This window comes from Rhinolophus sinicus, chromosome 14 (assembly GCF_057876585.1).
Source record: "Rhinolophus sinicus isolate RSI-liver-muscle chromosome 14, RSI-T2T, whole genome shotgun sequence".
Lineage (NCBI taxonomy): Eukaryota > Metazoa > Chordata > Mammalia > Chiroptera > Rhinolophidae > Rhinolophus > Rhinolophus sinicus.
In genome coordinates, this window is record NC_142514.1 from 57,614,145 (window position 1) to 57,630,604 (window position 16,460).

The 16,460-nt window shown below is 36.8% G+C and overlaps 2 protein-coding genes across 15 annotated transcripts in view; both read left to right on the forward strand.

The window, feature by feature from the left end:
- MIGA1 (mitoguardin 1) overlaps positions 1 to 4,193 on the forward strand; it is a 74,429-nt gene extending 70,236 nt beyond the window's left edge. For all 5 annotated transcript variants that reach the window (XM_074334974.2, XM_074334976.2, XM_074334975.2 and 2 more), the window contains exon 16: positions 454 to 4,193. In XM_074334974.2, the coding sequence (XP_074191075.2) occupies positions 454 to 672 (219 nt within the window). In that variant the 3' untranslated portion in view covers positions 673 to 4,193. The remainder of the gene's footprint in view (positions 1 to 453) is intronic.
- Positions 4,194 to 9,016: 4,823 nt separating this feature from the next.
- Positions 9,017 to 16,460, forward strand: part of NEXN (nexilin F-actin binding protein) — a 44,312-nt gene continuing 36,868 nt past the window's right edge. For 2 of the 10 annotated variants that reach the window (XM_088791218.1, XM_088791222.1), the window contains exons 1-2: positions 9,169 to 9,304; positions 9,635 to 9,699. Coding sequence is in view for 4 of the 10 variants with exons in the window: in XM_088791217.1 (XP_088647343.1) it covers positions 9,128 to 9,300 (173 nt within the window). In the remaining 6 variants the exon portion in view is untranslated. Of the gene's footprint in view, positions 9,305 to 9,634; positions 9,700 to 16,460 lie in introns of all 10 variants that reach the window. The other 8 variants (XM_088791213.1, XM_088791216.1, XM_088791220.1 and 5 more) reach the window with 7 other exon arrangements.

The window sequence follows — 16,460 nt, forward strand, 5'->3', positions numbered from 1 at the left end:
AATATACGATTAAAACTTATGAGTTACAATTATTGGAACTTATGAGTTACAATTATTGGAACTATTTTACTTTTCTGTCCTAAAGTAATACAAGTGCTCATAGGTAACATTGAAAACTTCTTTTTTCTTTTGTTGGGAAAGGAGTATAATAGCCCCTTATATTTATACAGCACTTTTAGGTTTTACAGTCATTTCCTGTAGATTTTTTTTTTTTTGATCATCACATCAGCCCCGAGTAGTAACAGGGACAAGTAGTATTATTGTCCCTTATTTTACAGAAAATGAAACCCAGAAAAGGTTTACTTACTTGTTCAAGGTCCCTTCACCCATGAGATCTGAAACTAGCACCGGAACTCAGGCCTTCTGACTCCTAATTCAGTGCATGTTACAATATTAGTAACGACTTAGGTTTAATATAATTTTGGTCTAATTTGTTTTGTGTTCATTTTCCAGAATCAAGTTCTTTTCTTTCTCAAAGACATTTTTGACTTCGAGAAAGTGCGCTATTCCAGTAGAGAGACTTTGGCGGAAGACCTGAAGCAGTTACTTACTCGCCGCACTGAACTTCTAACGGCCTATCTTGGAGCTGATGCACTGAGGCATACAAGTAGTTGTACAAGTAGTCACGGTCATGTTATGTCCAGTGGCCTCATGGAAGCCAAAGTGCAATAAGTACCATAAAAATCATACAATTTGAGTGTACTATGAAATATATTAAGGTAACTTGATTTTGTAACATATGTTACACAGAATTGGTAGGTATGGACTCAGGGAGGAAAAAATACCTAGTAAAGAATGACTGACTGTACTGTAGTTACACAGAAGTTCTATCACTGAATCCCTATGTAGTGTATCCAAAGCAGTTTTTTACCATCTTTAAATAATAATTTAAGTTGTGAAATGTATATTTTACAGAAATATTGCTTGAATTGAATGAAGCCAGTACTTGGGAGTTAATTGATTTGTCATCTTGAAGCTGTCTGAAATGTCCAGTATGATTCTCAAAGCTCTGATTTTATGCTTTGCACATTGAAAATAGACATTTTAGCTAGGACCTTTGTGACCCACACGTGCAAGAATATATTACACCTAGTGTCAACAAGCTTAACTTTGCCTGAAAATGTATTTTTAATTATAAAGTTATTCATTTGTTTAAACAAGTTTAGACAGTAGTGGTGTTTAATATATACTGCTTACAGTATTGCTTGTGCATTTGCTTATGTATTTGAATCAAAGAAATTGTAATGGCTGAGTATCATTATATAACATTTAAATGAATTGATGCTGAGAAGTTTACAAGTTAGAAGTTTATGTTAGATTTACTGCAGTTTCCAAAATATATTCTGTTGGTCCTATAAGTTACAATAGAGAGACTGAAGAAATTTTTAAAATCTTTTTATAGATTAGAGCATTTTTCCCTTGAATAAATATTGATTAAAAAGATAACATTTAGGGGTGGTCGGTTAGCTCAGTTGGTTAGAGTGTGGTGCTGATAACACCAAGGTTGCCAGTTCAATCCCCACATGGGGGAAAAAAAAAGATAACATTTATTAACAATGACAGGCAATTAAAATTTTGCTGTGTAGTTTTGAGACTGTCTCCCAACATCTGAAGGTATTAATTTTGGTACAGTAAAATGATTTCTCCTTTCTCCTACAAAACAGGTTTTTAGTTATTCCCACAGAGAACTTAGTACATTTTGTCATATTATGCCCATATTTGTAAAATAGTCATACTTTGAATCTTAGTGAGGTTTTAAAGAAGGTTTATTTTTCCCATAAATATAGAACAAAATATTTTTAATGGTATGGAAGTATATTTCATGTTCTTTATGAGAAATATATGAACAAATGGGTTGTTCACATAAAGAAGGTTCTTCAGAGTGTATTAGATACTTTCAGAGTTATATTAATTTTGTGTCTAAACCACATACCACTTATTTGAAGTGGATGACTTAGTACATCAATGGATTAGATGTGTTGATTTTGTTTTTAAAGTGGGCTTTATTCATTTTAGGAGTGAATTACCCAGAAGGATCTAACTATATTTTTTTAGAATGCATTTTTAGATTAAAGTGCCTAGTTTCTGATTAATGAATAGAAAATGAAAAGTGTGGGGGGGAAGCATAATCTTTTAAGGTTTTAAATTTATGTGTGTGCCACGTTTATGTAACGTTAGTTACAAAATTACATACTCAGCATCTTTATGCTGTTTGCATGTACTGTGTTCCATAATGTATAGGTTATGACATTAAACAATTTGAAATATTGCTCTAATAACTTTTGAGTATATAGCACCTTGACTTTTCTTACATATATTCTTAATTTAAGAATTGGCTATTTGTAATTCTTATCATTGATGAAGGGGTATCATTAGAAGTATCAAAGCTAAAAATTCTATTATGTAATGTTTTGCTTTTTATTTTGTATCTTGTATTTTTAGCTTCTTGTTGAGGTACCACTGGCCTTGAATGATTCACACATACACACATGTGTGCACACACACATTCCCATTATCATGGAGGCAAGACATTATTGCTTATATTAAGTTTGCTATTTGTGGGGGCTAAATGTTTTAAGCTGTGGTTTTATAAACGGAGCTATGCGTAAATTTAATTACTTTTTTATTTGAGGAAGATGTTTGAAATCTATTTTGAAGAATTGCACTGTTCAATAATGCTGCTACTACATAAGATAAATGGGGAATTTATTTTATCAGATTAAAGGAATGACTTTCCAGAAAGAATTTTTTCTTTTTCTCTTTTACATTTCAACTTAAAAAAAAAAAAAGTTGCTCATATCAAGAGGTTAGTTTGTCTAATTCAGTTGGTTGATTTTGTTTAGTTTCTGGTCAGTTCAGTAGCTACTCCTTTAGTAAGATGCTTTCTTTGTGGCCTTTAACACAAGAGACAAGAGTGACCAAATAGAATTTAAGGGTAATAAGTATAGGGGGAAAAAACCTCTCTAAGGGAAGAAACGTGACTTTTTTAAAAGTAATGTCTGTTGAAAATGTTTTTGAGCACAGAAGAGCACTTAAGACATATGTGCCAATTTCAATTTGCCTTGAAACTGGTTTAAATAGCTAAAGTAATGCTTTAAAAAAATAAGAAAATGATTAAATGAGTTTCAAGCCTTTTAGGATAAAACCCTGTTTAACATTTATGGTAATATTATCAGAAAGTTGCCATTGCCACCATGAATCTTGTCATCTGCTTCCCTATATAAATTATAAGAGGGCCTTCAATTCATCCTGACAAAATGGATTTTTTTTCCTTCTGTTTTTCTGGAAGAAAAAAGGTACGTACGTGTTCAGGTGATTTATATTTGGTAATTTTTTTTTCTATTTTTGTTTCTCTACATTTTTGTTCAACTAGAAGGTCTTATTTCTTCTTGAAGGCTTACAGAATGTTTATTAAATATCAAAATGAGGTTATCTTTTTAAAAAGAAGCCAAGTTTTTCATACTGTTATACTCAGCTCCAAATAACTTTCTCTCATATAGCATGTTCTTCATTTGCATCCATTTACTATTCTTAATTTGTTGAATTAACTGACTTTATAAAAAATATTTACAAACTTTTTCTTGCCTTAAGATGTAACATTTTCTACCTGAATGATTACCTATGGAGTGATTATTTGCATTACAAGAGTTCTTCAGTTTATCATTCCTTTAGACCTATGAAATAGGAATGCTAAAGTAACACTTAATATACTTCTGTGTGACCTTTCATCATCAGAAATTTTAAATTATGTTCATAATTTACATTTATTTTAATGTGAACACATATTAGGAAATTATTTGGAACATACATTTGAAAGTGATTATATGAATTAGGCTGAATTCAAAATTTTGGTTTTTTGCTTGGATTAATCAAATATAGAAGTATTTTTGTATGTGAGACTTCGGAATTTGTGTACTCTGTGATTAATGGAAACAAGGGCATCCTTTTTTGTTGTTACTAATGATTATATTATGTTATTGTTTTGCTTAGTTTGAGAACAACCATGTAATAGCTTTACTTGGCTGATATCAGTAAATGTGTCTATTTCTTAAACATAAGGACTGCACTTACCAATTTATGTAAAAGTGAAACACTGCAGTAGCAGAAGAAAATAGCACTGGCTCTTTAGCCAAAATAAGCACTTATAACATGGATGTATTCCTACTACTGCCAAATAAAAAAGTGATGGTACATCTTGCTGATGTGTTGAATATTTTGTACAATGCTTATATATTTGCAAGGTTACACTTGTTGCATCAAACTGTACCCTTGGGAGCTTTCAGTCTCCCATAGACCTCATGTATACAGGTATAGAGAACACAGGCAACTGCAGAAGCATTATAATCAAGTGTAGTCAAGTATAATCATTATAATCAAGTATGTTTTCTTTTTGTACTACCTGGGAGAAAGGACAGTTTCATGATGAATAAAGTCAAAAGTACTTGCATTTTAATTAATAATTTAAAGTGTTTCGATTAATATGTCATCAAGCACATATAAATTTATCATGTTGATGTACGTGTGTCCATTCCTAGACATCTCCCTTTCCTGCTACTTTCTGGTAAGGATACAGATACATTTAGTCAAGGAGAGGGATGCTGTCCGGATACCACTGTAGACACCAGATGGTGAGAAGGGTTTACCTGGATATAAAAACAGTATTCTTGATTTGAGAATTTTAATAAAGAGGTTTATTTTAGGATAATTAAATATGTACAGCATAGATAAGTGTATATAGTTATATTTTTAATCTATTAAATTAAACATAAACTCAAGTCCATAACTTAATAAGCAAGCCATATAAATATGAGTGGCATCTTTTCCTAGCTAGGATATAGGGTTGGAGATGGAATAGGAAACCATATCAGCATCTCAACCTTGTCTTTTGTTTTCTTTGCCATCTGCCATACTCTTTGTTGTCTTATGCCACCCTCTTTGATTCCATTACCTGAACTTCAAGTTTTGCACTCTAAACATCTTTCCTATGGTTAGGCTATTTGTAGGGCTTTGCTGGAAGTCTTTATAAGCTCACTGCGTTCATCCACTGTCACTCTTACTGTTTTTATGCTGCTTTTGACTTTTGTTTTTTATGTAGTGTTTCTTCTTCCTATACAGTATTCTGTAATACTTTACCCTGCCATTTTTTCTCCTTTAATCTCTTTCCCTCCTTAGGCTACTGACATCTTTGATCAGGCCACAACTCTTTCGGTGAGGTTCCTTTTTGTTTTTTTTCTGCACCTGAACAGTGGAAACCCTTAAGTAACCTTCATCGTTTGTGCAGGAAAGAACTGATTCCAGTACAGAAAAAAAAGCAAACCTTTATTCTATGACACTTTATTTTTTACACTTAAAAGCCACAACAAAGCAACTGGTACATCAAATACCACCTCAATGTTTTGCTTTTAACTGAATCTTATGTGTCTCAAAAGCCTTCCACAAAGTACATTTATATATAGGAAATTGTAGAACTTTCATAATTTTCTATGTTTGAAATAATGCCATAATACTCGTACTTGAATATAAAGAAGCACTTTGATGTTTGAAAGCACTTGAAATATAAGACTTCTAGAACTTTTCTAATTCTTTAATAACACTGTGAGAAGCAGCCCAGGGGCTTTAAAGAAGACTGAGTACTTAATGTGATAAAAGATAGATAATTTCAAAAAGTATGTTAAAGCAGGTGTATTTGTTATCTATTGCTGCATAACAAATTATCCCAAAATTTAGCAGCTTGAAATAAAAACATTATCTCTCATAGTTTCTGAGGACTGGGAATCAGGAATAGCTGGTTCCCATGGTTCTAGCTTAGGGTCTCTCCTGAGATTTCAGTCATCTGAAAGTTTGACTAGGGCTGGAGGATTTGCTTCCAAGATAATACTCACATGGCTGTTATCAGGGGGCTGTAGGTCCTTGCCATGTAGGCCACTTAACAGCTGCCTAAGTGTCTTTGAAACTTGGCAGCTGGCTTTCCAGAGTGAGTAAACCAAGAGATATTAAGGCAAAAGACACAGTATCTTTTATAACCTAACTGGAAGTGACACACCATCACTTGTACCATATTCTGTTGGTCACACAGACCAACCCTAACACAATGTGGGAAGAGATTACACAAGTGTGTGAATACTAGGAGGCAGTATCATTTGGGGTCATCTTGGTGGCTGGATAACAGAGCAAAGAATCATACTAAATTATGCATAAATTATGTAGACATTTTAATTTTAAATGACTGCACATTCTTTGGCTAATCTTTTGATGTAGGATCAAGAGCTTTACTTGGAATATAGATCCACTTGGTTTCCGAGATATCTTTGTTGTAGAAACTACACCTGTAAATCATCCAGTTTCCCTTACTTTTAAAGGAGAAAAAATTTACTTGAAAGCAATGAGTGCCTATTCCCGATGATTTTTATAATTTTGTACTTAATCTTTTACATTTGTCTTCCCACACTTAGCTTGATAGTAATTATTGTAAGCCATTTGCCTTTATCAAGTCTTTAAATCATTCAACTTAGCTTTTATAAAAAGTATACTGCTTTTGTTTTTGCTTTTATATTTTTCCCTTTTTGTAATGTTTATGTAATTTTAGTAACATATAACTAATACGATGAAGTTTGAGAACAAACCCATCTGATTCATGGTAAATATTTAAGAACTGTTTATACAAACTGGCAAATCTTGGATTTCTAATAATTTTCTCAAACTTAGCATGTCCAAAACTGAGCTCCTGACCACACCTGCCTAAACCTGTTCCCAGTCTTTCTCATCTCAGTAAATGACATCTCCATCCTTCCAGATCCTCAGGCCAAAGACATTTCTTTTCCTCACACCTCATATTCAGTCTGTTACCAAAATCCTACCAATTCTACTTTTTAAAAATGTATCCAGAAAAAATAGTGCCAAGCATTTCTCACTAGCTTCACAGCTGTCACCTTGGTCCAAACTCCCATGACCTGTCATCCTGGTTATTTTAGAAGTCTCCTAACCAGCCTCCCTGCTTCGTTTAGTGTATTTGCAGCACATCAGCTAGAGTAAGCATGTTAAAAATATGTCATTTCATGTCACTACTTTGTGTAAAATCCACCAAGGGCCATCCATCTTAGTATTATAAAAGCCAAGGTCCTCACAATGTCGTACAGAGAGCGTCCTCCACAGCCCTTCTGCCCCACTCCATTTTCTATTATTTCGTCTTTTGCTCTACCCACACAAGCCTCTTTGCTCTTCCTAGAACAAGTCAGATAGGATCCCCGCCCCCCTCCCCCCTTAGATACCTCCAGATATTTACATAGCTCACTGCCTCACTTTCCTCAAGACCTTTACTCATATGAGGCTTTCCCTGGCCATTCCATCTAAAAGTACAATATCTACCCACCCCATTCTCAGCATTCCCTACTTCCCTGCTCTGGTTTCATCCATGATGTATATCACTAAGTACTACGTAGTTGATTTATTTGCTTATTGTCTGCCCTCTTCCACCAGAATTCCAGGGCTTTTTATTTGTTTCATCAGTACTGTACCCTCACTATCTAGAACAGAATACTTGCTGAATCAATGATGAATTGGTAGGAGAAGGAGTGGGCCTGCATGTTTGGGGAGCTATCAGTTTTAGAATGGAGAGCTTTGTTTAATCTGGTGAATCTGATTGGTGGATATCAATTAAGAGCTTCATTAATCATAAAAATAAATGGATAATTTTAAATGGATAAGTGTATGGAGGGAAAGGGTGGAATGGGAGTTTACAGCAGGACAGACTGATACAGATTAGGGTGAAAGGAAGCCTCTGAGAAAGCAACATTAGGCAGAGAGCAAAAGCTTATGTTGAAATTAAGTAGGTAAAGAGTGGGGGAAAGGATTTCATGCAGAGGGAAGAGCTTGTTCAAAGACCCTGCAGCCAGAATGACCATGGAAAGTTCCATGAACTGAAGGTAAAGGTGATGGTATTGAAGGTAGCAAAGGGGCCAGGGAGCTCCAGCTCATCCTGGCCACATATCACTATCTGTATTAGCGTAAGCGTAAATAGCTGTTTTATTTACCAATCTAGTACTTCAGCTGAAGGAGGAATGGCTTACACAGAATTTCCATCCTGAGTAAATAGTGTATGGGGATGTGGTGGAGAAGAAAGTTTACAGTTAGTAGCAGAAGGTTTTTTTCAACATCCCTGAAAATATAACCTGAGCACTATTGCCTGCCCAGGGCTAGAAGTTGGAAGTGGTTGTCCCTGGTTTATCTGTGTGGATGCTAGTGCAATTTTAAATTAATTTGTTTATATTCATTTTCTGCATGTAACAAAGAATTGGAGATCTCCCCCCACCAGGAAACTGCCCTCTCTGAATAAGCACTTCAGGTTTTCATATGGGTTGTTTCACAGGTATAATTGACAGGCTGGTGGTCCAGGTTGAAAAGGTCTGTGGGTGCTAAGATTCACAGTTGTCTTTATGTAGGTTTAAAAAGACCAAGAGATGAGTTGCCTTCAATTAAGGAAAGATGGAAGATTGTATAAATGTTATTTTCCTTTTATACCTCCCCCTACCCCTTTCCTCTTCCACTTTTCTCTATCAACCACTCTCTTTGGAGTTGAAGACTGGAGCCAAGAAAAGGTGAGCCAAGAAAAGGTGAGCCACGGACAGAGTTAAGTGGTCCCGGAATGCTGCCCTGTGCTCTCAGCAATAAAAGAGAAGTTGGCCGAGGTCTGTCAATGCTTTGAGTGAACATCAGGTAGTGGCCTGGCTTCGTGATTAGAAACCAGGACTGGTAGAGTAGCTGAGAGAAGTGGGCCACAGGGCAACGCGGCCGTGGGCAGGGGGGAGCCAGCTCCAGCCTATTTATGGATTCCATTCCCGTATCTCCCCTTTCCCACAGTGGGGCAGCCTCCCTTTCCCGGACCCTGACGGGAGACCCAAGGTGAAGGGGTAGCTCAGAGACCCAGAGCCGGGCGACCGGCAGGTTCTGGCGGAAAGTTGTCAGCCACCGCCCCCCCTAGTCTGCCTTCCTCCTCGACTCTCCACCCTTCTCCGGGCGATACGGCGGAGGGGGTGGGGTGGTTGGGGGGACTGGCCTAGTGTTTTGGAACAGCTGCAGCCGGCGCTGGGCCCGCCTGGAATGCGGGAACAGGCTGCGCACCAGGACTTTTATGGAAACTTGCTGCTGGAGACGGCGGCGGCGGCGGCAGCGGCCAGAGGGCTCCCAGCGGCTAGAGCAGCAGCGGCAGCGGCGGAGGCGCCCAGACGCCTGCCCACACCCAGGCGCAGGACGCGCACAGCCTCTCCGTGCACCCCGAGGACAGTCGCTTGTCGTGGGCTCCAGGCGGGTGAGAGGAGTCCGGGGAGCGTGGGGCGGGGGAGGAGGAGCAGAGGTGTCGGGTCTCCGGATGGGGGCGGGGGCTGCAGGGAGATGCTCCTGGTGCCCCAGCTTCTGGCCCGGCTCCGCCGCGGCACCCCAAGCGCGCTGGGCTCCCTCCAGCTGTGGCTACGCGCTGGCCGCCGGCCTCCGCCGAGAGCAGAGCAGGGTTAGCCTTGCTGTCTCCGCGTCAACCGGCCTCTGGCTCTGGTGGTGATTTCCTTGCCCCACTCCCCTCCTTTGCTTCGGCTCTGCTTGAGCCCTGTGGGTTGAGTCTTGGGTGCTTTCTCTACTCCTGCAGGGGAAGAGCCCTTCGTGAGCGGAGTGGGTGCTACCCCCTGTGCTCTGCCCGTGGGGTCCGTGCAGGTAAAGTTCAGTGTCGTCCCCCACCACGTGCCCCCAGCGGTCTTCTCCAGCTGTCACTATGATTTTTAAGAGTAGTCATTCCTGATCTGTCCCTGTGGTGGCTGGGCAGTGAAATGTGATTTAACAGCTTATCACCTACCCCAACCCCCAAACTATTTTCGCGATTCTGTCCGAGGTGGGATGTTGGGGGTTGTGCAAGTAGAACTAGAAATTGGAGTGAATCATGTAGTTACTACCTCTTGAAACCTCCCATGTCTATATTTTTTGAAACCGCCAAGCCATTCCAGCTGTGTTCGTAAACTGTGAAACGCTCTACAAATGCTAAATATGTGTAATTGGCGTTTGTAAAGAAAATAATCAAGTTGAGAGGTGAGTTTATTATTGCAATGGCTCCGGGATCTTCATTTTATATTTATTAAAGGTCCATAACGTGAACAAAGAGAGTTGAGGAGAGAGAGAGAGAAAGAAGGAGAGAGAGGGAGAGGGAGAAAGAGAACAAGGTAAAAATAGCATAAGGCTATGTCCTAACAAAATGTCTGTCCTTGGGAAAGAGGTAGGTAGCGAAAAGCAGTTCGTTCCATGAGCAGAGCAATGGGAGCATCATTCATCAGCTAAATTTTGTTAATGAATTCATGTAATGGGCCCATTGGCCAGGGAGTCACAACATAACTGTGTAGGGTAGTGTGATTAAATAAGTTTAAGTATTTATACCACCTTAGTCACACGTCACTGAGTGTACCACATTATTTTTGCCCCTAATCCCTTTACAGGTTAAATTGCTGCCATAAACAAACAGAAAACAAAACAAACTCAGAATACATATAAGTCTCTGAAATTCTTTTGAGTTTTTAAGATACGGTAAGATGGAAAAATACATTACTCAAATTGAGGAACAAGGGTTTTTTTGGGAAATATATTTAGTACAATTGAACTTTATTGAATGTAGTTAGTTGAGATTCTTGCTCACAGTATTAGACCCCTATTTTTGAAGATATTTTGACTGGAATAATTTAAAGAAAAATTTGTGCAATTCTGTAATTTATCTGCAACAAGTCCTTTACAGAACCCTACGCAAAAAGCATAAAAAACTTCATTTGAATCCAGTTTCCATCACTACCGTAGTGATGTAATTCGATTTTACTTGAAGATTCACACTTTCAAATCCATTTAAAACTGAAATGTAGTGAATAGCAATTTTTCCTGCTCATCTTAAATTGGGATCTGTGCTATTTTTGAAAATCTGATATGTAAGACTGATCAGTGTGAAAATGTATGTCATCTTGAGATGACTATATTTAGTATCAACAAAGGAATGCGTTATCTAGGTTTTTGAAAGTTCTTTCTCTCCTGAAATTACACTTGTAGTATTTAGGCTAGGGTTTCATTTGTGAACAAAATGAAAACCAAGTATGTATATTTCAGAGAGATTAATCGGAGACTTAGATTGCTTAGAACCCAAGTAGACTGAAATGGCATACTTCATTTAAGGGGAGAAAAATAAAACCCAAAACCTGCTGTTTTCTTTGAAGCACCCTAAAGGCAAATTAAAGTATTGTTTAAATAAAATTATATGCTTACAATAAAGAAAACAATACAGTAAATATAGAAAAGTATGTAACAGATGCGCTGATGTCTAAAACTTTTCATAAAAGAGAACTCAGTACATTTTAAAGTATGTAAGCCATACACATAAAACAACAACAACAACAACAACAACAAAACACCCATATTGATAGTCTGTTATTTAGAGGGAAAATGACCTACAACATTCTTAACAGTTTTACATATTTCCGTTCTTATTTAATCAATCTGTGGTCTACATCACCTGTGTAGTTTTCTTCATGTTCTCTTTCTTCTGGTTTTATAATTGCAAAATTATATATTATTTACATATACTCGGAATTGTTATTATTTTCACTTTCTATTTAAAAGTAGTATACTTTCTAGACTCTAGGATGGGTGGATCTTTACACAGAAATCCAACTTAAGTTTTAATCAAATTTGCTTTTTAATTATAAAGTTAATAGAACCATTTTATGGTTAAAAATTATGGAGACTAGAACAGGGGCTCTCAAATGCTGACATGCCTACTTTTAGTATTTTGATATATTTCCCACTTTTCCCTACGTATAGAATATTTTTCTTGCATTACCATATGCCAATAAAACTACATATGTGAAAGCATCTGATGCAGTATCTTACAGCTAGTTAGTTTCAATAACTGGTTCTTACCCCGTCCTCTACTTTTGTTCCTTCTTGTCAGCTCTTCCTTTTTGCTCTCGAATTAAAAGACAGATAGATCGGGGCTCCCTAGGTGAGGTTTTGAGGTTGGTGAAATTTAACTTCCACTTTCCTTTCTGTGCCTTTTTTCTGTCCTTTCCTCCCCTTTGACTCTGCCTCCTCCATTCTGACCAAAATGGGCCTTCCCTTGTCTCCATTTTCTCAGTGCTCCCTGTTTATTTAGATCAGGGGCCACAAATTGGCAGCCAAAAAGCCACTTTCAGCCACAGACATGCTTAAAAATTGGTACATTTTATATTAAAATATGGATTTCCAACCTTTTTTGAAAAATTGGAAGATTTTGGCAAAACTGAGTCCACATAGCTGCGTAGTAACAATACCCTGTAACTAAGTAGTGGCTCCCCCGAGACAGGGCACACGCTGTCCTTGACACAGTCTCTGCCATTCCCCATTGTTTTACAACTAGTCATCACTCATTTACATTAGCTGTCAATTACAGTACATAACAATAACTTACATGACCTGACACTAGACACTTGAATACACAGTCCCCTAGTCCATGCATTAGGGCAAGTGTGAATTCATGATATGATGGAAAGTCTGCCAGACTTGGCATTAGGAACCGAAACTTGAAATGCTGTAGATGTATTTAGGTTAGCAATCCTTCTCTTAAAAAGTGTGATCAGAGGCATGGGAAGAAGTTAACATTTGTTGACACTAACTGCTAGTGTCATTTTGAGCTATAAGGGACCATGTATCACTAACTAAAACAAATAAAATATTTTAATGAGTGGGATTTTAGAAAGTATGGGGGAGATATTTCTGGGAAAGAAATCTTTCCTAGGAACTCTCTCCTTATCCTGGAATTGTTTAGGAGAGTTTTTGCGACCCCTAGAGGTCCTCCCTAAAGAGGAGTTAGCTAGTACTATTCTGCCTCTCCATGCCTCATACTTGTTTTAGAGGTCTGGGTCTTCCCATTATCATCTGTGTCCTTCATTGAAAGGGCTATGTTCTATTTGCAGAGAGGATGAGGAGGCCCAGTCTCTTCCAGAGATTACATCCATTTGCTTGGGAAGCCAACTTCCTGAAACCCTAACTTTCTGGTTTTTCATGCTATCTAGTTTAATGTAAACTCACTCCATTTTATTTTACTTTTCTATTATTTCATTAATTAATTAATTAATTAATTAATTCATCTGCATCTTAGGCCCTCCTTTTGGAGATATCAATACTAAGTTTTATTTGTGCTGATTTTGGATCAATTTTCCTGTTATCTCTTTGTCATTCATCCACTCACTCAAATATGAATTGAGTTTGTACTGTGTCCTAGTTATTGTGTGAGATGCTAAGAATAAAGAACGGAGTAGAGCACTGTTTTTACCTTTCAGGGGCTCAGAGGATGGTGAATGCTCTTTGAAAAAGATCACATATAGTCATATGAATGCAAAGTGTTACATATTATTAATCCAGAAGAATGTCAAGGCAGGTTGAAAATAAGATTCTTGGTTATCAGTAAGGAATTGTGTATCCGTAAGAAAAAAATATCACTATGTCAAATAGGTAAAATAGAATCTAATTTCAGATTTTTGAATTGTGATTAGGTTAATGATAGATTTTATAACATCATTTTTAAAATATAAGTTTTATAATTTTCATCAGTTAAATGTAATAAAGGTACATTATATTTAAGTTTATATTTCTTTTATAAGTGAAAAATGATAAATATTTATTCATATATTATCATACTCAAAACAATGTTGCTGTTCGTTTCAAAGACTGTAAAGAGGTAGGTTTTAACACTTCCTTGTAGTGTATAGTTAAGTGTTCTATCTAAAACCTTAAAAGTTGAGACTAAGAGTTTACTTGAGTTTAATGAAATGCAGATTTAGAGCTGTCACTGTCTTGACAATTCTGTTCTCGTTGAGAAAGCAGATAACACATTAGCACAATGAAGCAGTTATTGTAAACGATAGAGCTATAATTTAAAATTCTTTTCTTGATTCCTTGATTCCTAAAATTCTTTTCTTATTTGCTATCTTGAAATATTTCAACTGCATTATTAAAAAAAGTCAAGGGAATTCATTAAATTTAGAAAATTTAGAGGTCAAACATAGGTCTAATGAAATTCTGTAACAGGAACATTAGCATGCATATTTTAAGGTAAATCTGTTGTACTTAATATTATATTCTATGAGGCTTACATACTGTCTCACAGCTTGAGTTTTGTCCCTTAGTATTCAACCTGAAAATTATTTTATAATAGCCCCCAAAAAGGTATACTCTACTCTTTTTCTTTTAATTTTCACATATTTATATATTGTTTATATTTTATAAAGCTTTAAGATAAACAATCCTGTTATCAAGAAAATTTCTTTCAACAATTAATGGCTAGAAATTAGTTTGGCACGAATTTAATTAAAATACTAGGTTTACATATTATTTTAGCATTTTTACATTCAGTGCCTTTTTTTATTTTCAATTACAGTAGATATTAAATATTATTTTATATTAGTTTCAGGTGTACAGCATAGTGGTTAAACATTTATATAATTTGTGAAGTGATCCACCCTGAGAAGTCCAGTACCCACCTGGCACTATACGTAAAGTATACTCTATTCTTGAAACATATTTTATCAGGCCATTAAGTCATTTTCAAAAACTTCTTAAAGGCCTGTCTCACTAATTACTATGCCATTTCATACCAACTAGTATTACTGTTGGCGATAGATAAATAGATAGATAGATATAGATAGATAGATACATTTAAATTAGGTAAAATTGGAGAAGGATAGAGTGAAATGAGTAGTTGACTGAAAGTCAGGAAACCTGGAGTCTAGTTCCTTGGCAGCTGCCGCACAGCCTACAATCTTGGATAAGCCACTGAATCTCTCTGTGACTCCCATTTTTTCATATCGTAAATGAAGGGGTTGGACTAAGTCATCTTTAAGGTCCTTAGATAATGAGCTGTAAAACTCCATGATGCTTAATACATGTATAACCAGACCCCAAATGTAATTCTGACAGGTAATAAAACCTGTCCAAAACTGAGCTCGTTTTCTGACCCCTCAAACATGCTTTTAAATGTAATCTCAATTAACGGTAACCCTGTGTACCCATTTACTCAAACTAGAAACCTTGAGTTAAATCTTGACAGTATTCCACTCCTCACCTCTAACCCTCGAATTCTAATTGGCCTAAGTTCTTGCAATCGTGCCCCACTACACTGTACATTCCCTGGAGGCAGCGACTTGTCTTTTTGTTCACTTTCATCTCTCCACAGCCTAGTATCCTTGCCTGGCATATAGGAGCTTAATAAATACTCATTAAATAAATGGATGAATGGGTCACTATGTCCTGTCAAATCTTCTAAAATGCCTCTTCCAACCCACCATTCCTCATGCCACTGTCACAATTCAGGCCTTTACCTTCTCTTGCCAAAATCATTGTACCTGTCCTCCTCCCTGTAGTCTTTCCCCATTTCACTCCAATTTTCTGCACTATCAGCATCTCTCTTTTTTCTTGCTAGAATACATATCTGATTAAGTCACATTCCTGCTTTAAAAAAAATCCTTTGCTGGCTCCCCATTGCCTATAGGATCAAGTCTAAACTTTTTCTTAATATGGCATGTAGGAATTTTCCAGTCTGTATGCCCAGCCTGTCTTTCTAGTTTTACCATAGATTCACTGAACAACTTATATAGCTCCCCAAATTTGCAGTGAGTCATCAGGCATTTGTGTTTTTTCATGTTGCGTGGGGTGGTTTTTTTTGTTGTTTGTTTTTGTTTTGCCTGGATGCCCTTACCCTCTTTTCCACTTAGGGAAATCTTACCTATCCTTCAACAATTAATGGCTAGAAATTAGTTTGGCATGAATTTAGACCTTCAAGGTCTAAATCAATTGTCACCATTTTTGTGTAACTTTCCTTGTCTCCCCCCCACCCCTTAACTACACCATCATTTTTTCCATATTTCTATAGCCCCATATAAAACTGCTATTATAGCACTTAGTACTTTGTATTATTATAATTAGTTGTGGTGCCATGTATTTCTCCCAATAAAGTTACTTGATTTCAGAGGGTATCTCATACATTTTGTATCCATCACCAGGCATAATGTTTGGTATACAGTTGATTCTCCTCACAAAAATATGATATTGTAACTACAGACCTAATCTGTCAAATTTGAAAAAAATGCAACCTTTCTGGGAAATCATGGACAGGTTATGGTACTATTTGCAGTATTCCCTCTGAAACCTAAATGGATACTCAGTTGTCTTCTTTTAACATGAATGCTTAATATGTTAGAATGGCATTATTGAATCCCTTTTTCATCCCAGCCTTTTTTTTCTGATGACTAAACTCTTGTTGATGAGCCACATGTTCAGCCTTATCCTTTCCTTTTGTGTTTTCTCTTTTTTTTTTTGAGTAACAGTGTGTTTTTTCCAGGACCCCATCAGCTTCATGTCAAGTCATTGTCCTTCAATCTAGTTGTGTGTGTGTGTGTGGGGGGGGGGGGGGTGCA